This window comes from Daphnia pulicaria, chromosome 8, assembly GCF_021234035.1.
Source record: "Daphnia pulicaria isolate SC F1-1A chromosome 8, SC_F0-13Bv2, whole genome shotgun sequence".
Classification (NCBI taxonomy): domain Eukaryota; kingdom Metazoa; phylum Arthropoda; class Branchiopoda; order Diplostraca; family Daphniidae; genus Daphnia; species Daphnia pulicaria.
The window spans coordinates 14343765-14361772 of NC_060920.1; the positions used below are offsets into that span (position 1 = coordinate 14343765).

At 39.0% G+C, this 18008-nt stretch overlaps 2 protein-coding genes and 2 long non-coding RNA genes across 6 annotated transcripts; 2 read left to right on the forward strand and 2 right to left on the reverse strand.

Annotated features, from left to right (window-relative positions):
* Positions 1-382: 382 nt before the first annotated feature.
* Positions 383-2938, forward strand: LOC124312112 (alanine--glyoxylate aminotransferase 2, mitochondrial-like). The gene is made up of 10 exons (XM_046776586.1): positions 383-608; positions 691-788; positions 848-1032; positions 1110-1233; positions 1289-1477; positions 1537-1734; positions 1797-1889; positions 1954-2175; positions 2252-2503; positions 2575-2938. The coding sequence occupies exons 1-10, from the start codon at positions 560-562 to the stop codon at positions 2671-2673; spliced, it is 1509 nt and encodes a 502-aa protein (XP_046632542.1). The 5' UTR covers positions 383-559; the 3' UTR covers positions 2674-2938.
* LOC124312161 (transmembrane protein 64-like) lies at positions 2764-4554 on the reverse strand. The gene is made up of 3 exons (XM_046776659.1): positions 3781-4554; positions 3548-3709; positions 2764-3479 (listed from the first exon to the last, which is right to left on the reverse strand). The coding sequence occupies exons 1-3, from the start codon at positions 4333-4335 to the stop codon at positions 3336-3338; spliced, it is 861 nt and encodes a 286-aa protein (XP_046632615.1). The 5' UTR covers positions 4336-4554; the 3' UTR covers positions 2764-3335.
* A 7524-nt stretch (positions 4555-12078) lies between these two features.
* On the forward strand, positions 12079-16162 carry LOC124312212. 3 transcript variants are annotated; one of them, XR_006910387.1, is made up of 11 exons: positions 12079-12478; positions 12541-12634; positions 12697-12974; positions 13373-13532; positions 13608-13916; positions 14014-14183; positions 14282-14473; positions 14573-14871; positions 14933-15093; positions 15273-15492; positions 15554-16162. It is a non-coding gene; the product is annotated as an uncharacterized LOC124312212 (long non-coding RNA). The 3 variants fall into 3 exon arrangements; XR_006910388.1 differs by lacking the exon at positions 12697-12974; XR_006910389.1 differs by lacking the exon at positions 12697-12974 and having other exon boundaries at positions 13373-13420.
* A 499-nt stretch (positions 16163-16661) lies between these two features.
* On the reverse strand, positions 16662-17879 carry LOC124312239. The gene is made up of 3 exons (XR_006910435.1): positions 17841-17879; positions 17528-17762; positions 16662-16713 (listed from the first exon to the last, which is right to left on the reverse strand). It is a non-coding gene; the product is annotated as an uncharacterized LOC124312239 (long non-coding RNA).
* Between the last annotated feature and the right edge of the window lie 129 nt (positions 17880-18008).

Sequence of the window (18008 nt, forward strand, 5' to 3'; positions counted from 1 at the left end):
TCTCTAGTAAAATCAAGGTGGACTTCTTTGATGAAATTGCGCAGTTGTGTGTGAACACGTCTCTTTTGCCTTTGGCTATTTAGCACTGAAATTCTAATTTTCAGAAAAACTCTTGACCGAGAATCGAATTTCGTTGTCTATTTTCATCCAATGCCACGAAACTGATTTTTTAAAAATAAATTTATGTAGGAAAAACAAAAATCGGTTAATTCTTGAAAAATATATCATGCTGTGGCATTAAATTGTGTATTAATATCCAACAACAAGTGCTCGAGGCGAAATAAATTATCAAAATCAAAATCAAAATGAATTCAAACTGAATAGAAAGTTGTGGCAACGTTGTGCCACATAGTAAGTTGTTTATTTTGATTTTTGGGTGTCTGACCTTGTAAATGTAGACAATCGCGCCTATTCGGACATTACCATACAAGTTTTGTACGGGACTGCTCTGAACATATCGTTTACATGTAGCCAGTCGTGGTTCAATGCGGCGCATAAGCTGAAACACTCTACTGATTACTGCACTGAAGGGATACGATACTAACCAGTCGCTTGAAAAATGAATTCCTTGCCAAACGCCAACCTGTTAGCGAAGCAGTTGCGGTTTGGTAATTATTTAAACTCTTGTTATTATGGTTAAATTCATTTGTTTTTTTCTAATTCCAAGTTGATTTCTTGTGTGATTTATAGGGGTCCAAACATGTTACAAAAGGCTGGCTTCTCAATCAGCCAAAGATATTATCGTTCCAGCTATGCCTGCAACAAGTTTCCAGCCTCAGCCTTATGAAGTAAATAATATTGTTTTCTGTTCCATCATAACACATAATAATGCAGATGCGGTTTTCAGGGACCAGATTTTGACAAAATTCGTTCCATACGTGCCAATCACCTAAACCCAGCTCTTTTCACCTACTACAAATCTCCCCTTCTTATCCATCAAGGACACATGCAGTGGCTATTTGATCACAATGGTGTCCGTTACCTTGACTTGTTTGGAGGAATTGTCACTGTATCTGTTGGCCACTGTCACCCGTGAGTCAAATTGCACCTTACTTGTTGTGCCTGTATCCTTTTTTGCATCAGCTTCATACAAGTAATGATTTTTTCAGGAAAATTAATGAAGCTACCAAAAAGCAACTAGACAAAGTCTGGCACACAACAAACATCTACCTACACCCAAAAATTCACGAATATGCAGAACGCCTTGTAGCCACTTTGCCCGGAGATTTGAAAGTATACATACCAAACTAACATTATCTGATGCATAAAATTACGTATTTTTTCACAGGTTGTATATTTTGTCAACAGCGGATCAGAGGCTAACGATCTGGCTATGATGATGGCTCGTATGTATACTGGCTGCTACGACTTAATCTCGTTCCGAAACGCTTATCACGGAATGAGTCCGGCTACAAACGGCCTTACCGCTCATTCCACTTGGCGTTACAATATTGCAGGCAATTTCGGTATTCATCAGGTAAATTGAGTTTGAGGACATCCGATTACGGTTTTTAAAATTTTCGTCATAATATTTAGACGATGAATGCTGATCCTTATCGAGGAGAATGGGGTGGAAAGCACTGCCGTGATTCTCCCGTTCAAACCACTCGCAGCTGCAATTGCTCACCCGGACAGTGCGCTGCATCGGGAAAATATGTCGATCAGCTGGATGAAGTTCTGCGTTATTCCGCACCAAAAGGACGAGTTGGCGGTTTTTTTGCCGAATCCATTCAGGTTTGAAATCGACTTTCTTTTTCTCGAACAAGTGGTAATATCAAATAATATGATTACTGCAGGGAGTTGGGGGTACTGTCCAGTATCCGAAAGGATTTTTAAAGTCCGCCTTCGAGTTGATCAGAAATCACGGCGGGGTTTGCATTGCCGATGAGGCAAGTTTTTAGATATTTTTAAAATTAAGGGAATCAAGTTAAATCAACTTAATAAATCATTCAGGTACAAACTGGCTTTGGGCGCACTGGCGAACATTTCTGGGGTTTTGAGGGTCACGGTGCTATTCCCGATATTGTCACCATGGCAAAAGGAATGGGCAACGGATATCCTATGGCAGCTGTCGTCACTACACCCGCCATCGCAAAAACGATGAGCGCAGCTTTGCATTTCAACACATTTGGAGGGAATCCAGTTGCTTCAACTGTCGGCATGGCCGTTTTGGACGTGAGTTATTCTTAGATGGAAAACTGGTCTGACTCGAGGGATTTCGCTAAACTATTTTGTCTGAAATGGAATTAAGGCAATCGAAGCAGACCAAACACAGGCAAATTGCCGCGATGTTGGAACATATTTTCTCCTTGAGCTGGCCAAGCTGCGTGACGAATTTCCGAATTTGGTTGGAGATGTCCGAGGTAAAGGTTTGATGATCGGAGTTGAACTGGTGTCGGACCCGGAAACGCGGGCTCCTCTGGCACCTGCCGATGTTCTGACTATATGGGAGCAATGCAAAGACATGGGAGTTCTTTACGGCAAGGGAGGATTCTATGGCAATGTAAGACTATAACTGTACTTTTCTGATATGGTGCCAGATGACACGCTAATTTTAACGGCTCTTCTCTCTAGGTCTTCCGCATCAAGCCACCCATGTGTATTACAAAGTCTGACGTGGACTTTGCCGTCGCCGTATTGCGAAAATCAATCGCTTCTTTCCTCGAGAAATGAGTGAATCTTTGTTTTACTAAAGCGCCAAGCCTTTTCCCCCGTTGTTGATGGTAAACTTTCTTAAAGTGATTGTGGTTGTTGAAACTAACATAAATATTAATTTTGTGTATTTGCCGAGGGACATTTAACACGAGTTACAGTTACTCTAAAGGGATCCATATTAAATAACTTGGTAGAATATCATTGTTTTTCTTTCCCGAGTTGTCTCGCCTATTAGCAGCCATATAATTTGCGTGCGCAAAAATACATTGGAACAGATGCCTAACATAGACTAGTTCATCTGAATGGAAATGATCAAATGCTGCCATATTTGTGTTATCTTGAGGGGTAAATTTGAGGCAAGGTGAACATACTGCAAGTTTAGTTAAATACTTTGTTAATTGTAGGCACTGCAAGGGAAGAGCTTGATTGTCAATTTGTCAGTTAACAAAAATACAATAAATATTTCGCGCAACAGTAAAAAGCAGTCGAGACGCGCGAAATGTGAATTGAGAGCCAGCTCAACCAGGGGAAACTGGGTAGCAGGAATTATTGCTAAAATACATTGTGATGAACACAGGGAAATAAAAGTTATGCGCCTCAACTAATGATCATAAGGAGTGAATATCGGATACATTGAAGTGCATACAGTTTTTCTTTATAATAAGCTTGTGCTTCAATAGTCAACACTTGTTGCTGAATGTTTCGTGTTCGGGTAAACCCAGCTCCACTTTATGTAGTGTGTTGGTGGTTAACAGAACTATTTTTTGCAGTTCCTGTCTGGCCCTCCTAACCACATAGGTCATCAATCCAATGCTGATAGCCACCTGATTTTGAAAAGTAGAACAACACTGGTACACATAAATTTAAAAGCTATTTTCCAATTTAAAATTACCTGTATGCAGAATACGATGTACCCTGTAGTTGCAGTATTATCGTCAGTCAGGACATCTCGCATAGATCTCAATGTACTACCCAAATAAACGTTGATTACTTGAGTAGGCAACAATCCCATGGCTGTTGCCAACATGTATCGTCCAACACCAATTGAACTCCCCTAATAAAGCAAACCAAAAATAAAGATTAATATATGAAATATAAAGATTAAATCCATTTTTAAAAAAGTACGGCAAAGATGGCATTTTGAAGCCCAAATGGAATGGGGGTCAGTCTTGCAAAAGCAACAACTTTAAATGCTTGAGGTCCAGAGATGACATTGACAAATGCACGGAGGCTGTGGGAGTTGAGAAGCTTTGTAGTGATGAATCCAAGGCAGAGCTGCTTCACAATAACATGAGCAAAAAATACACCAACAGCTGCAGTGGTACTAACAACCAAGATACCGGCCATCATACCAAATAAATACCCACATGCAAGATTGAGCAAAATATAACCCCACGTCAACGGGAGTGACACAATTGTGAACAGAGCAGTAAACATAATGCACGTAACCCAGGTGTCCTGTTTTTCTATCCACAACAGAACATGATAGATGGAATCACGAAACAGAAATACAAAGCAAGCCATGATAGCTAGTGTTAACAACGAAAGGAGACACTGGCACATCGGCCCAGAGACAAACGAAGATCTGTTGAGTGAAATCGTATTAAGACTACTGTAGTTATTTTCCTCATCCAGAGAGAATACAGCTGTCGTGGATTTGAAGGGACTTGGAGGTCCCATGTTTTACAACTTAATTGTGTTCGTGATAAGACATAAAAAGAAAGCAAAACTAGTCTAGCGTAACTGACATTAAGGTGCACGTTGGAGGGGCACGAATTGTTTTGGTATTTTAGAGTTCGGTTTCTGTCAACATTTGAGAAATTTGTGATGAAGGTCACTCAACGACGATGCTTGCTTTTGACGACTGCTATTGAAAAAAGGAGGCAATAAGCGGCGCATTCAACTTCCTGGTTCGACCAAAGAGAGAAACAAACAAACGATAGATGGCGTAGGCAGAGCTATGAATAAATACTATAGTTCTGTCTTCATGTTCACACTTCAGTGACTTCAAACACACACACCGTAAATTTCTAAATAACCACTAAATAACCAATTAACATTCACACAATGTTTTTATTTTTAAATAGAGCCTAGATATTCCCCTTGTTGTGTGAATTTTTTAAAATTTCTATGTGATCTCTAGACAGGATCGATAAATTAATTTATTAAAAACCCCTTTTTCCCATTTTCAGGCCCATTTCTGGCAACTCCGCACCCATCCCCCAACTTGATGTTCCCAAGTCCCAACAGAGACGCTCTCGCGGGCTCAGTCCAAGCTTGCCCCTCTTGTAGTTATGGTCACGTCACATCTCTCTCCGTCTACAATACAGATTGCATTCCACTCAATCTCCTCGCACTTCACATCATCACAGCAGATAGTTTCATGAAACAGCGTTAAACGAATCTTAGTCTGTGGTAGTTCCTACTTAAGCGGAGACTTCCGACTTGTAAATTGTCACTTGTAAGCCTGCGAGTAAAAAAAAGCTTGATGAAAACGCAAAAATAAATAAATAAAAAAAGAAAAAAAAATAACAAAAAACAAAACAAAAAAAAAACATAAAAACAAAAAAAAACAAAAAAAAACAAAAAACAAAAAACAAAAAACAAAAAAAAACAAAAAAAAACTTGATGAAAACACCGTTTGTCTTGATTGTAATTCTGATTCTGAATATTTATATTCTGAATAAATTCAATGAACTTGTTTTGGGAACATGCATGGAGACTGGCAATAGGAAGTCAGCTGCAGCAACAACAACAGCTGATCGAGATTGATGAGAACTGGATGAAAACTTGATGAAAACGTAAAAAAAACGCAAAAAAACAAAGAAAAACAGAAAAAAACAAAATAATAATAAAAAAAACTTGATGAAAACGCCGTTTGTCTTTGTAATTGTGATTCTGAAAATTTATGTTCTGAATTATGTGTATCTGGCTATGTTCCCTATTCCTACGTCATTAGATAATGCTAATCGTGGTAATAAAGATACACAGGTAATAAAGTCAAATTCAAGCTATATTAATTATTAAACATCATTAATAAAATGGCGAATGTTTCCCGTTAGTAGTGTACACATTTATGAAACAGGTTCTTTATAGTGTATTGTAGAGTACTTAATTGCTTACCATGTATTTTAGTCTACAGTACATAACATGCATACAAGTACATAATAGAAAAGTATATGAAAGGGTGACCTTACTCTGGAGCTTGAAGGAGAGCCCCCTAATAAGAAGAAATAGAGAAAAAACATATATTGTTTTGGATTCACCTAATGTTGAAATAGTAAGGAAATTCGACGCGAAGAACAACCCACAATTGCTGAATGGATTCCTGACGTGTTTCGTCAGAACATCATTCCAAGTGAAAATATATGAGGAAAAGAAAATTCAACATGCCAGCTTAACCGTGTACGGCGAGGAAAAAGAGTTGAATTTTCAACACGAAAACAAAGAAAAAGCTGAAAAAACCGTCATAAATAACTACATCAACAAGCTATGTGTCGAGAAACACATGACGCGGAGATATTTGAAATATTGATATTTGAAATATGTTACATTATTTGTCTGACGAAGTTTAGCTAATTTTACACAAAAGTTCTTTCAGCCCAGTGGAGAGAATGTATATCGGAGGCCTTCAAAAACGATATTATCTGAGAAAATCCCAGTATCGAAGATGTGTACCTCTACCTTTTCTTTCAAGTTGAAGGGGGCAGCGGGTTTATATTAGAAACGGCTGTCCATTTGGCAAACCCGCTTTACCCCCTTCTCCTCCTTTGAGCAAGTGACGACGCCAGGCTTTTCTTTAAGTCTGGCAACGTGGTTGGGAGTCATCTTAGAAAAGGGGGGGCTTCCTTTTTCCTTCTTCTTGTCCGTGATCTCGTGGAGTGTGGTAACGCTGTATGTGCTCTGTGTTTCGTATGTGTGTCTCAAATGTTGCTTTGTGTACCCCTTGTGACATCGACAATATACACTCAGTGCATTATATCTTATTTATTTTAATAGTTTAACCAAGTCGCTGAGAGGTTCCATGCGCCCTTAAAATGACTAGGCATGGTTCATCGACATAATTCAAGTCCACGTCGTTCAAAACTTAATATGCAAAATTAACTTATTGCTAACGTCAAACAATTGAAGTAACAAAAATCACTTTGATTTAAATTTTTTAATTTTAAGGAAAAACTAAACCTTAAGAAAAGAAGATTATGTTGCCGAACGCTCGCCTCTATAATATGGGTTAAACTCACGGGGTAAGGGGTAATGGTGGACGAGGGGTTGGATAACACACGGGGTTGATGGGGCCTTCGGCCATCCCGCCGCGTCAAAGACCACGCACGGGGAAGCGAACGTCGGGCTCACATAATTTACTTACCGGATCATCGATTGACAACACCTCTCCCACCAGATAATGTTGAATGACTTTCTGGAGCCTCGGTGTAGCAAGCTGACGCAGCATACGTAGTTGTGTGGTACTCCGGTGCCTTGATGGTGTAGTAATTCGGAGCCTCGGTGTAGTACTTAACTCGTTGGTAGTGTAGCTAGGGGAAGAAAAATACTTAGGTCATTCAGAGTAGGAGCTCGGGGCAGCATAAATTATGGTATCATCTTCTGGAGCCCTGGTGGTGTAGTACTTAAGCTTGGGGGTCTCTGTAGTAACCGGTTATGTTGTGTGTATGTTTTCAACTTCAACCAAAACCGAAAAGTGAGAGTTGGACTTTCAAAGCGATCAATCGAAGAAGTGGAGATAAAAAATAAAGAAGAAGAGACTAACGTATTTCCTCAAGAAAAAAGGACTAAATCAAAAGAGAGTTGGGAAAACGGATACATATCCCTACACAGTCTATCGCGAGGCACTAATTTGACACACGCTACGCTCTCCATTCGCTTCGTATAATATTTTGAATGAAATTTATTTAAAAAAATGAACAATGGCGCCGTCCGATTCCTTCCTTTGGTTTCGACTACTTTTCTTCTTCTTCCTTCTTTTCTTTTTACCTCGCAGCAACGTACAAAAATACGACCAACAAGCGAAAAAATTATGGACACGTGACGGCCGACTAGTTCAACGTCCACCGGCCTATCGATTGTTTGTTTTTTTTCTCCCTCCATAAATTACTAAATAAAACAAGAGTAAGAGTATATAAACAAAACAAGAGTTTATAAACAACAATCAAAATGGACGATCTCAGCAACGAGTCTTTGATCAACGCCAGCCTTTCTTCTAGTCTCCTACGCGCATCTCATATTTTACTTACCGCGCCAGTTTCTTTGATAAAACACAAAACTTTGATATTATTTATCACATCTCCCACCCACTTCCCAACTTCCCCCTCATTGCTTTCCCAATCGCGAGCAATGTTTATTATTTGCTCGACATAAACACTCCCATATTTCTGTTCCTTCTTATCATTAAAACGGTAAACTGCAGACACAAAGAAAATTAACAAAATATTGGTTGCAACTTCCGTAACAAGGAACAGCCACAGATTAACTTCGATGCAAAAAAATCTTTCACCAGCTTAGGCTGCAACAACATGCCACATCGGATAGCAACTACGGGAAGATAAACCTATAACCAAAAAGAAATGGAATTCATAAAAAGCAACAAATCGTTAACATTGCAATTAAGATGACAAATAGAGACATAAAAGAGTAAACATTTGGTGGTAGATAAATTTTATCATATTTAAATTGTCACACACATCTCCAACACTGATCTCAGCGTGACTCTATGTCAAAGGTGTAAGCAGAAGGCTGAAAACCAATTTGAAAGGCAATCAGCAGCGATCATGACGCCATCAGGGTAGGCCAATCATGACGCTACCTATTCACACAAGTTGATAATTACAATAGCAGTAAGTAAAGATTGAAAATAACATGATACAATTCTCTAACATACCCGAATTGAAGGTAAACGCCTTACTCCAGCGATAGCATTGCACCATAGACCACGCTATTGATGACGTTGGCGTCTGCTATGTGTGTCTCGGAAGCGTCATCCTCAGAACGGCACTCGCGTCACCTGGTGGCTGGGGGACAATCCATTTTAGCCACCTACCGACAGCCTAAAGATTCTCCACTGACACCGATAGATGGCTAGAAAAAGTTTGCCGCCAAGAATTAAATTATATCATTAACATGCACAGGAAACAATATAATTAAAGCCCGAACAAAGGGCATATAATTCCGGCACAGTATAAAAAGAATAACTACCTACCAAAATTATTTGCATTGAAACTAGTTCATTCAACAATTCAACATGAATAACGGACGACCCACATCATTTCCAGAAAAACTTCATGTTATTTCTATTTCATTCTTTATTGTTTAATTGTTAGGTAATTTCCGTATAATTTAATTTATTTATTTTTAAATTATTCAATTGCAGCTCATCTTACCTAACCATACGTCCACTCCCATGTCGGACATATCATCAGCTCACATTAATTCGTCAACATCCCTGCCATCAACCACCGACATGGAAGGATGGACCAGCACCTCAAATTCTACCTCCTCGTCTCATATTCACCTCTCCTCATCTACTAACCAAAGCGGGCACACTGTTGATTTGTGCAGCCCTGCCGGACAGTCAACAATCGATTTATGCAGCCCTTCATTCATTGATCTATGCAACAGCACTGTTGAAGTATGTTCGACATATGAAGAAGACGACAAGTCAACAACAAAAGATTAAATTGTTGTAATTTGTATTGTAATTGTATGTAATTTGAATTTGAGATTAAAATTTCGAATAAAAGATGCGTAACCTCAAAAGTTCTTTTTATAATTTTGCGTATTCTGGGTTATTATAGATTATTATTTGATTCAACCATTATAATTATTCAATAGAGTTGGCTAACGTCCGAAGTTACCAGTTCGTTGGACGTTGACGATTGGTCGGTTCACGTCCAAAATCCAAATTTTGGACGTCAACCGTCCAATCGTCAACGTCCATTCGTCCAAGTCGAACTGGCAACTTCGGACGTTAGCCAACTTTATAGACGGATGTTCAAAGGGGAGAGCGAGCATGAAGGGGGGTGAGTCCCAGAGTAAGCGCGAGAATATCTATCTCTTTGAAATATCTTATTTCCAAATAAACCTTAAATTACATTTCAAATTGATATTTCTAACGAATGGGCTTTATTAACATGATTGCATGCAACCTTTTCATGAAAAAAAAGTTAAAAAAGTTTTGAAATGTACAAGTTTCAAATGAAAAACGAACTGGACTATTACTAACATAGTTTCATTGGTTGAATAGTATATGAACGGTGCCGGATCTTCGTTCCAATCGACTTCTGGCAAATCCGACAAAGATGCCAGATATCTTATCTGTTGAAATAGGACAGGTAGAAATAGGACTAGTGGATGGTAGAAATAGGACTGCTCGTAAGGAGAAATAGGACTGGCAATAATCAGTTGCAAAAAGTAGTCCTATTTCGACCAGTCCTATTTCTACTTATTTCTAAAACGTATTTCTATTTCTACCTGTCCTATTTCGTGTAGTACTAAATCACCGCCAATCATACGATCTATATATAGGTGGTTGACAAGCAGTGACGCAATGTTATTATGAGTGTTGACTGTTGCCTTTTATTTTCAGAGACAAAGTGTGATGTTTTTTTACTCACACACAGACTACGTAATTTAATTTTTACCAAATCTAAATGAAACAGCTATTTGTGCATTTAATGATTTTTATTTTTTTATTTTTCGAACAGTCATCTCCAATTTTTTTTTTTTTTAATTGTAAAATTTTTCAGTTGGACTTTTGCCGCTTTGGCTGATTGACTCTTATCTCTTAATCATTGTAGAAGAGGGGGTGGTATGTTCACGCACTAGAAATTTCCCATAAGGCTGGATCCCAGGTTGCCACGATAAATGGTAGTGACACCAAGCGGATTTTCTCCAGAACTATGTCTGAACACGTTTTTTTTCCTCATAACGTCAGCCTACACCTATCGAGAGGGGGTGGTCACCCCAACAGACCCTAAAGGCAAAGAGGGGGAAATTTTGCTTTCGCGAGCGCTAGGTGGCTTACGGGATGAAGGCCGGCATGGCCAAAAAACGAAGAAATTTTTTGAAATTTTTTTCAAAATTTCAATCATTAATATCTCGGCTTCTAAGCCGAATATTTAAAAAACATTAAAATGGTTTGAAGAGACGGGCTATCCCATCATTTTAAACCAATTGGATTATTTTTAGGTGCAGCAGTTGACGAGAAAACTGCTGCACAAAAAACGAAAAAAAGTCCAAATTTCGGCTACCCCCTCTCAGTTTTTTTAAAATATCTCCCAAACTACAAAAGCCAGACCAATGTGTGCATTGATTTGGCGCAGCCAGCTGGTAAATGGTGTGATGAGCTGTTGCATGTAGACTGTTTTAACTGCGACTTCTAACTACTTCTAACTACGACTCATTTAACTATGGACCGTTCAGTCGTTAGTTTATGCTGAGAAATCTGTCGCCTGTCACTAGGTGTGTAAAATTGTGTCCTCCAGGTGGCGGAGTGTCTGTGTTGGTGACTTGATTTTGAGACCGTGGACGGATATCTGTTGCTGACGGTGTTTTTCACCTTTAAATAAAAAATGAAGACGTTTCCACGTCATTTCACCAAGCTGAATCGAAAGTAAACAACTATAGAGCAAGTAAGGGGACCGTGAGAGTTTTGACATTTTGAAAAGTCCATTTTCGAATCTACTTCTAGTTATTTAGTAAAAACATGTCGAAGATCTTGCCTTAAATTTATTATGATGAAACAGTACAGAAATTATCTTTATTCTTAAATACTTCGAATTACATTTTAATGATGTCATGAACTCTGGTCATCTTGATTTATTTTTCTCGAGTTTAGTGTACATTTCTAGTATATCATTAATGGTATATTTTTTCACGTTACGAAATGTTATTGGTCCATTAATTTTCTTTTGCCTTGTAGATTTCCATGGTCAGTTTGATGTTTGAGCTGCCTATGGTGTTGCTGTTTGGTGTACAGTGGTTTTGCAGTCATTTTCCAGTTGAGAGATATGCTGAAATGGAGCTTATCCAGACTTGCAGTTCAACATCATACATGAATGTGTCATTTTCCTATGTTGGTGTTCATACAGTATATGCAGTGTTCAACAGTTGGGTAAAATAGTTAATGTTGACTGATGGCTGTCGGTATTATTTTATCGGTTGCATTTTGTCGATGTGTCGTCTCTTGCTACTTGTATCGCCGTTGAGGTAATGCTTGATGTACAGTCTCATTTAATTATCGACTAAGTTAATATCTCCGTTTTCATTTCAGTTGATTCGTTTGCCGCCGTTCCTTAGACTTGATCCACCGGTGAAACTAAGAAGACGTTGCTGAAATTCAAGATTGATCAAAAAATTATGTATATAAATTACAAGTGCATAATCTGGGCTCCCTTCTTCAGTGGCCCCGTTTCCCTAAATAACCACTAACCAACGCCCGCCGGTGGTCACTCACTCGCTGCGACAACCAGGAGGAAGGGAGATGTCTGGTCGAACGGGGACTTGCAAGCCGCTTGATTCGTTGAAATCTGTTGGAGGGTCATGAGTCTAAGCCGGAAGTCTTCTATGATGCATTGCTCTCTTAAAAACGGTTCATCGGCTCTCTTCGCTCTTTTTCCGGTTTCTCTTAACCATGGCGGGTAATCTCTCTGGTCGAGTCAGTCGGCCAGTGTCTTCCCCTGCTTGACTGGCTGCAGTTTGAACCGGATGGTCCCTTTAAATAAGAATTTAAATCTAGAACAACTCTTTCTTTGAGCGGCCCGGACAATCCTGAATCCTTTAAGGTTGCCATCCCATCGAGGCTTAAACGAGGGTACGTAATTACACGTTAGTCAAATTGCTAAAGCTACAAATTCAATTGTTTGTATTACCCAGATGACACGGAGGTGTTGCCCATTGAGGGGTTGTGGTGACAAGGAGTCACTAAACGAAACGCTAAACCAAATGAAAAAAAAAAAAATTGTAAAAGGTAATGCTAGATACGACATGAAGTTTTTGATTTCGCAGAAAATAATGTGAATTTGTTTGCAGCCAACGATCCTTTATATATCCGAGCCGAATACTTTCCGTCTACATTCGGTGTTGAGGGCAAAACCTAAATTTCAACATACTTTACTGCTTAGCAACGAAAACAAAGCGAGTGTCAAAACATTGTTTTCTTGAGCATAATTTATTGTGGCAGAAACGCGTTGTTTATGTAACAGGGAGAATTTTGTCCTCTTTTGTTCATGCAGCATCAAACGACACGCGATAGGTTCCGGTGGTCATCAAAAATTTAATATGGTAGACATGTCAATGTAAAAGACAGGGTAAGGGCAGCTCCTGTAAATGTAATTCATTTATATTAAATAGCGGACATTGTTGATTTGCGGTTACAAAATCCATAGCCCTAGAGCGCCCTAGAGCGCCCTAGAGTTCAGGTATTGTCAATCAATCATTTGATTTGCGTTTTAGATACTCTTAAATCAGCTGTGGAAATACCATTCCCCCCGCTTCTCCTGGATGGTTACTTAGGATCATTTAACTTTATTTATGAGTTATGCGTTGTGAACGTAGCGGACGAACTCTGACAGTCTATCGAGATTCGAGCTATAGAAATTGCGTCTAATTTCTTATTTTATTGATTTTATTCAACCGTTTTATGAGAAGCTTTGATTTTTATTTTTAAATATGAATGATTTACCTTTTTTTATATTTTTTTATTTAGATTTTCATTTCCGACCGCAGGTGCAAGGATTATGTGTTTGAAACTTAGGTAAGTTTGCAGTAGAATATTTTAAAAAACTGATTGTCCTTCAAACGGTTCGAAATGGAAGATTTATTCATTAACCGAAGAAACGAGTCAAATGACTCAAATGTCAAATGTGGTATTTTTTAAGTGACTAAAATTTAAGCCATTATCATTTATGATTTGATATGTATTTTGATATTGGTTTTTGTAGATCCATCCCCGGCAACATCAACCTGCAGAAAGAAAAAGGCCATTTTCTATGGCCTTGACGCTCGAAGTTCACGGAGATCATTACGTAAAACGTGTCATGCAGTGGTGTAGAGGTGGGGTGAGAACGACACGTGTTGCTTCATTATCAAAAAGGTCCAATAGCCGCAAGGCTTAGGAGGTGAGGGTGAGAAAAAAATCGGATAAAAGGAGAGAGAAAAGGCGATTGAAACCAGTCGAGTGAGCATCTCCGACCCGGCAACAACTCCATTCTTCGGGCATTCTTCGTCGTAATATCAGTTCGCAATCATGGGTAAATGTTCATTTTTATTTCAAGTCGTGAATCATTCTATCTTATTTTCAGTTGTTGATATGACAAGTTAATAATTTTCAAATCGTGTATTGTATAGTTAATTATGGCGTTGTGTTGCTGCTGGGCGTTGTATCGTTGATGTCGACTGCGAGAGAAATTTGTATAAAAGGAAAGACTGCTGAGAAAAGGTGACAGAAGTCAATCAAGTGAGCATCTCCGACCCGTCAACAACTGCATTCTTCGTCGTATAACAGTTTGCAACTACGGGTAAACATTCTGTATTGTTACGTGGAATTTTGTATCAATTTATATTTTTTTCTATGTGATAATATGTCGTTGTCGCGTTATTATTGAATATTGTCTAGTTAACTATGACGTCGTACAGCTATTGGTTGTTTCGTCGTTTTCTGGGTCGACCACTGGTGTGCTGATGCCCCTGGGTATGGAAGATACCAAACCGCAACGCCGCCGCCTTACTGCACACCAACATACGCAACGACCAGTTACTACATCGAGGTTGCACAATTAGGTTTACAGTTACACCACCAAGGGTCCAGGTACACTACAACTTATGCTGCTCCGAGCTACTACACCGAAAACCAGAAGTTTATTTCTTCCCCGGCTACACTACCAAATCGCATGTGCACACCTCCTAGGCTCCTAAGTACTACACCACCAAGTCACCTGAGTCTACACAACTACCTTTACTGTCCCAAGTACTACAGCAAGGCTCCAAAGTACTACAGCACTAAGGCACCGGACTACTACACAACTATATATGCTGCCCCAACCTGCGACACCGAGGCTCCAGCTTATTACCTCACCAAAGCGGTCGAACACAGTGGCGCCCAAGTACGATGGAAATCAGTCCAGTGAGCATCTCCGCCACCCAACAAGGCAGCCCCGAAGTTTCGAATAAACTTCGTTTCAAATAGTGGAACGGCAAAGAGCGAGGGTGAGCTCGTTATTAATGTAATTTTGTGGAACATGTACTAATGACACGTTTTTCTGTCTAGTCTCTTTTTCGAACAAGACGAATTCTATTGCAATCCCTTTAAGATAGCGGCGGCGTTGCAGTCATACGTTGACAACGCGTCGTTCAACTTGATTGTTGGTCGGAAAGCCTAACTTCATGATGGCCGTACCATCACCTACGACAAGTGCCTTATTGCCACAGGTAAACATTTTATGCTCAACGAAATTCGTCTTTAAAAGTCTCAATGATTACACCTTTATGGATTGTTGAATAACTATGATAATCTTCCTGCTAGATAGTATTTGAGAGCCTGTTTAAACTGTAGCGATTTATTTCTATAATTACGAATTACTCTAAAAATGGCCTTATTTTTTTGCCAGGTGGTAAACGAAAATCTTTGCCAATCCCTGAGCGGTGCCCCTATAGATGTCCACGAGCAAGTGACGCAACATCTATGGCCCAGTCCTCCCTAACTATTTGAGCCAATGGACTTTCGAGAAGGTGGAAGCGGAAGACGTTTATGTGTTGCCCAAAGCTAATGTTGAGGGTGTAAGTCTGGAAGACAACAAGGTCGCATTGACCTTAAACGATGATCAAAAGGTAATTGATTATTTCAACACATGTTTTAGCGATGTTTATAAAAATCTAAAAATTATTTCAGCAAATTTAAACTGACCATTTTCACACCGAAGCTCCGAACTATTGACTCTATCCCGAGTTACTACACCACTAAGGCACCTGAATAATACACCACACCCTACGCTTCTCCAACTTACTACAAGGACGTTTCTTAATACAAGAGTCGAATTTGAATCATGTTCAGATTTGTCGGTCATCTTAATAGTTACTAGACACTGGGAATTGTTGATCTTTAATGACAATCATTTTTTCAAACCTGGGTAATCATTTTGTACGACTTTTCTTGCCACCTAAAAGCCTTTGACATTGCGACGTTTTCTGATTTTATTGGATCTTTCCTATTTCGCATGTTGGAGGTGACTTATTGCTCTAGTCGCTTTGCTTTCCGACATGTTGTAGTGTTTGGACAAACTTCATTTAAAGGGCAAGTTACGAAAGAGATATTCTGTGTTGTTTAAAAATTTGATGTTAACAGCTCTGTTTTTAACTTCAGTAGGCGTAACATATGAGTTGTAGATAGTGTATGGTTTCTCGCAGAAGTTTATTTGAAGGGTCTGGAGTTGATCAGTCACTTGCCTATAACTTATGTAAAACTTCAAAGTTGTAAAAAATATACAAATTGTAAACTAAACATTTTTTTATTATAAATTATGAGTCACAGCAAACAAAAATATTAAAAAGAATTGCTTTATTGTCCCACCTCCACCCACAATTCCACCACATTTTATACATTTACATACATACATACACTTAAGTTAACCCGTTGGCTGCCACGCCATACAACCCGTAGGTTGCTCTCTACTACTCTACGCGCCACGTCTGAAGGATCCATGACCAAAGTGGGACTTGCCATTGCTGACAAGTCCGGGCTGACACGGTGACAGGAGAATCCATCACCGTATCGACAAGGGGGAAGTCCCTATAGTGCATTGCCTTATCAGGCGCCTTGCGGTAAGTTTTGGGCTGGTGCGACTTTCCAACCCCGCGGCATGAAAACCACGAGACCGAACAGCGCACGCAGCCCGTGCTAAGGAGCTAGGGGAGGACAAAGGCGTGGCAGACAACGGGTTAACTAACACTAACACAAACATATTACCAACAACAAATGATGATCCACGGTGACAATTTGGAGATACCGGCGATGTTTTGGCGTCCATCTTCTCGACGTCTCTTCTGCATTACCTGATTAAAGAGAAAACAATTCTTATTTAGTGACATGCCAATAAAAGTTACATAATACAGATAGAAACAATAATCACGTTTTTAGCTCAAATATTTAAATATGCAATTTTTTAAAGTTTAAATCAAGCTTGCAATGTTGAGAACTGTAAACAAAACAAAGCTCACTTGCTAGTCTCTAAAAAAAATTCCGGAAGTATACCGGAAGTAACCACAGCGCCTCAACCATTGAGCTGTCGTCAGATTAAACCACATATTCGTGATCCCCATGAAATTTGGGGTCGATTAGGTGTGATTTAAACGAAATCCAAAATTTGACCAAAATCGAGAATTTTCCTGAACTATAGTTCAGGAAAATTTTTGAAACCGGAAGTACGCGTACGTAAAAAACAGAAGATGAACTTTACCACAAATTTTACGAGGATCACGAATATGTGGTTCTTTTGTACGTCAGATTAATATTTACTAAACTACTGACAGAAATGAGAAAACCGGAAGTATGAAAAAAAAAACACATTTTTAAAAATCTAACAAGTGAGCTTTGTTGGGAGAATAGTTATCGTTAATTATCGCTAAATATTGTAACAAAATAACTGCCAATAAATGTTTAAAAAGATGTGCAAAGTAACTGAAACTGACTGTTTTGACAGCTGCAAATTTTCAAAAAGCCATCTAGCTTTAGAAAAAAGAAACTTCCAAGTAAAACTTTGTTTGCGCGTAAGAAGGGCCTGATTTTGGAATTATTACACAGACACAGAGTTTAACGCAACTATATCATTAGTAGATAATCTACGAAAGTAAGTCAATTGTCGGGTACCTGGGCATAATCCCGTGGTGAGTAACTGTAGGTGTGTATCAGCAAAGGGTAGCGACCACTGAAGTGTTCCAACTCGTCGGTGAAGTAAGACACTCGTCGGTGAAGTTGTAACAGCAAAAGCAGTGAAGCTAGATGAGTGTACGTCGGGAAGATAAGGATGGAGCAGAACGTTGCTGGATGTCCCTCTTCCTTCATGGACAAAGGTCAGCATTGGCTTAAGGATCTATTACGTGCTCTGTAAAAAAAAAAGTATTGCATTAATGTCTTTAATGAATTGAAAATATAACAGTTAATAAAGCATTTCAATCTTTACCTATACTAAGAAGCACACTGAAGATTTTCATGATAAAAAACCGCAAAAATGGAAATCACAGCAACCAACAGCCTTACTCCTTAGGTTGAGGTAAATTTCCTGATGCTAAAGAAAGTGTCATGAAGTATTGCAGTAGCGTTGTGATTGGTTATATTGATGCTTACCTTT

Coding starts and splice junctions, on each gene's coding strand:
- LOC124312112 (XM_046776586.1), top strand. CDS start 560: ATGAATTCCTTGCCAAACGCCAACCTGTTAGCGAAGCAGTTGCGGTTT. Junction 1,478..1,536: donor GCAATTTCGGTATTCATCAG/GTAAATTGAGTT, acceptor CATAATATTTAG/ACGATGAATGCTGATCCTTA. Junction 1,735..1,796: donor TTTTTGCCGAATCCATTCAG/GTTTGAAATCGA, acceptor TGATTACTGCAG/GGAGTTGGGGGTACTGTCCA.
- LOC124312161 (XM_046776659.1), bottom strand. CDS start 4,335: ATGGGACCTCCAAGTCCCTTCAAATCCACGACAGCTGTATTCTCTCTG. Junction 3,710..3,780: donor TTCAAAATGCCATCTTTGCC/GTACTTTTTTAA, acceptor TTGCTTTATTAG/GGGAGTTCAATTGGTGTTGG. Junction 3,480..3,547: donor ACATCGTATTCTGCATACAG/GTAATTTTAAAT, acceptor TTTCAAAATCAG/GTGGCTATCAGCATTGGATT.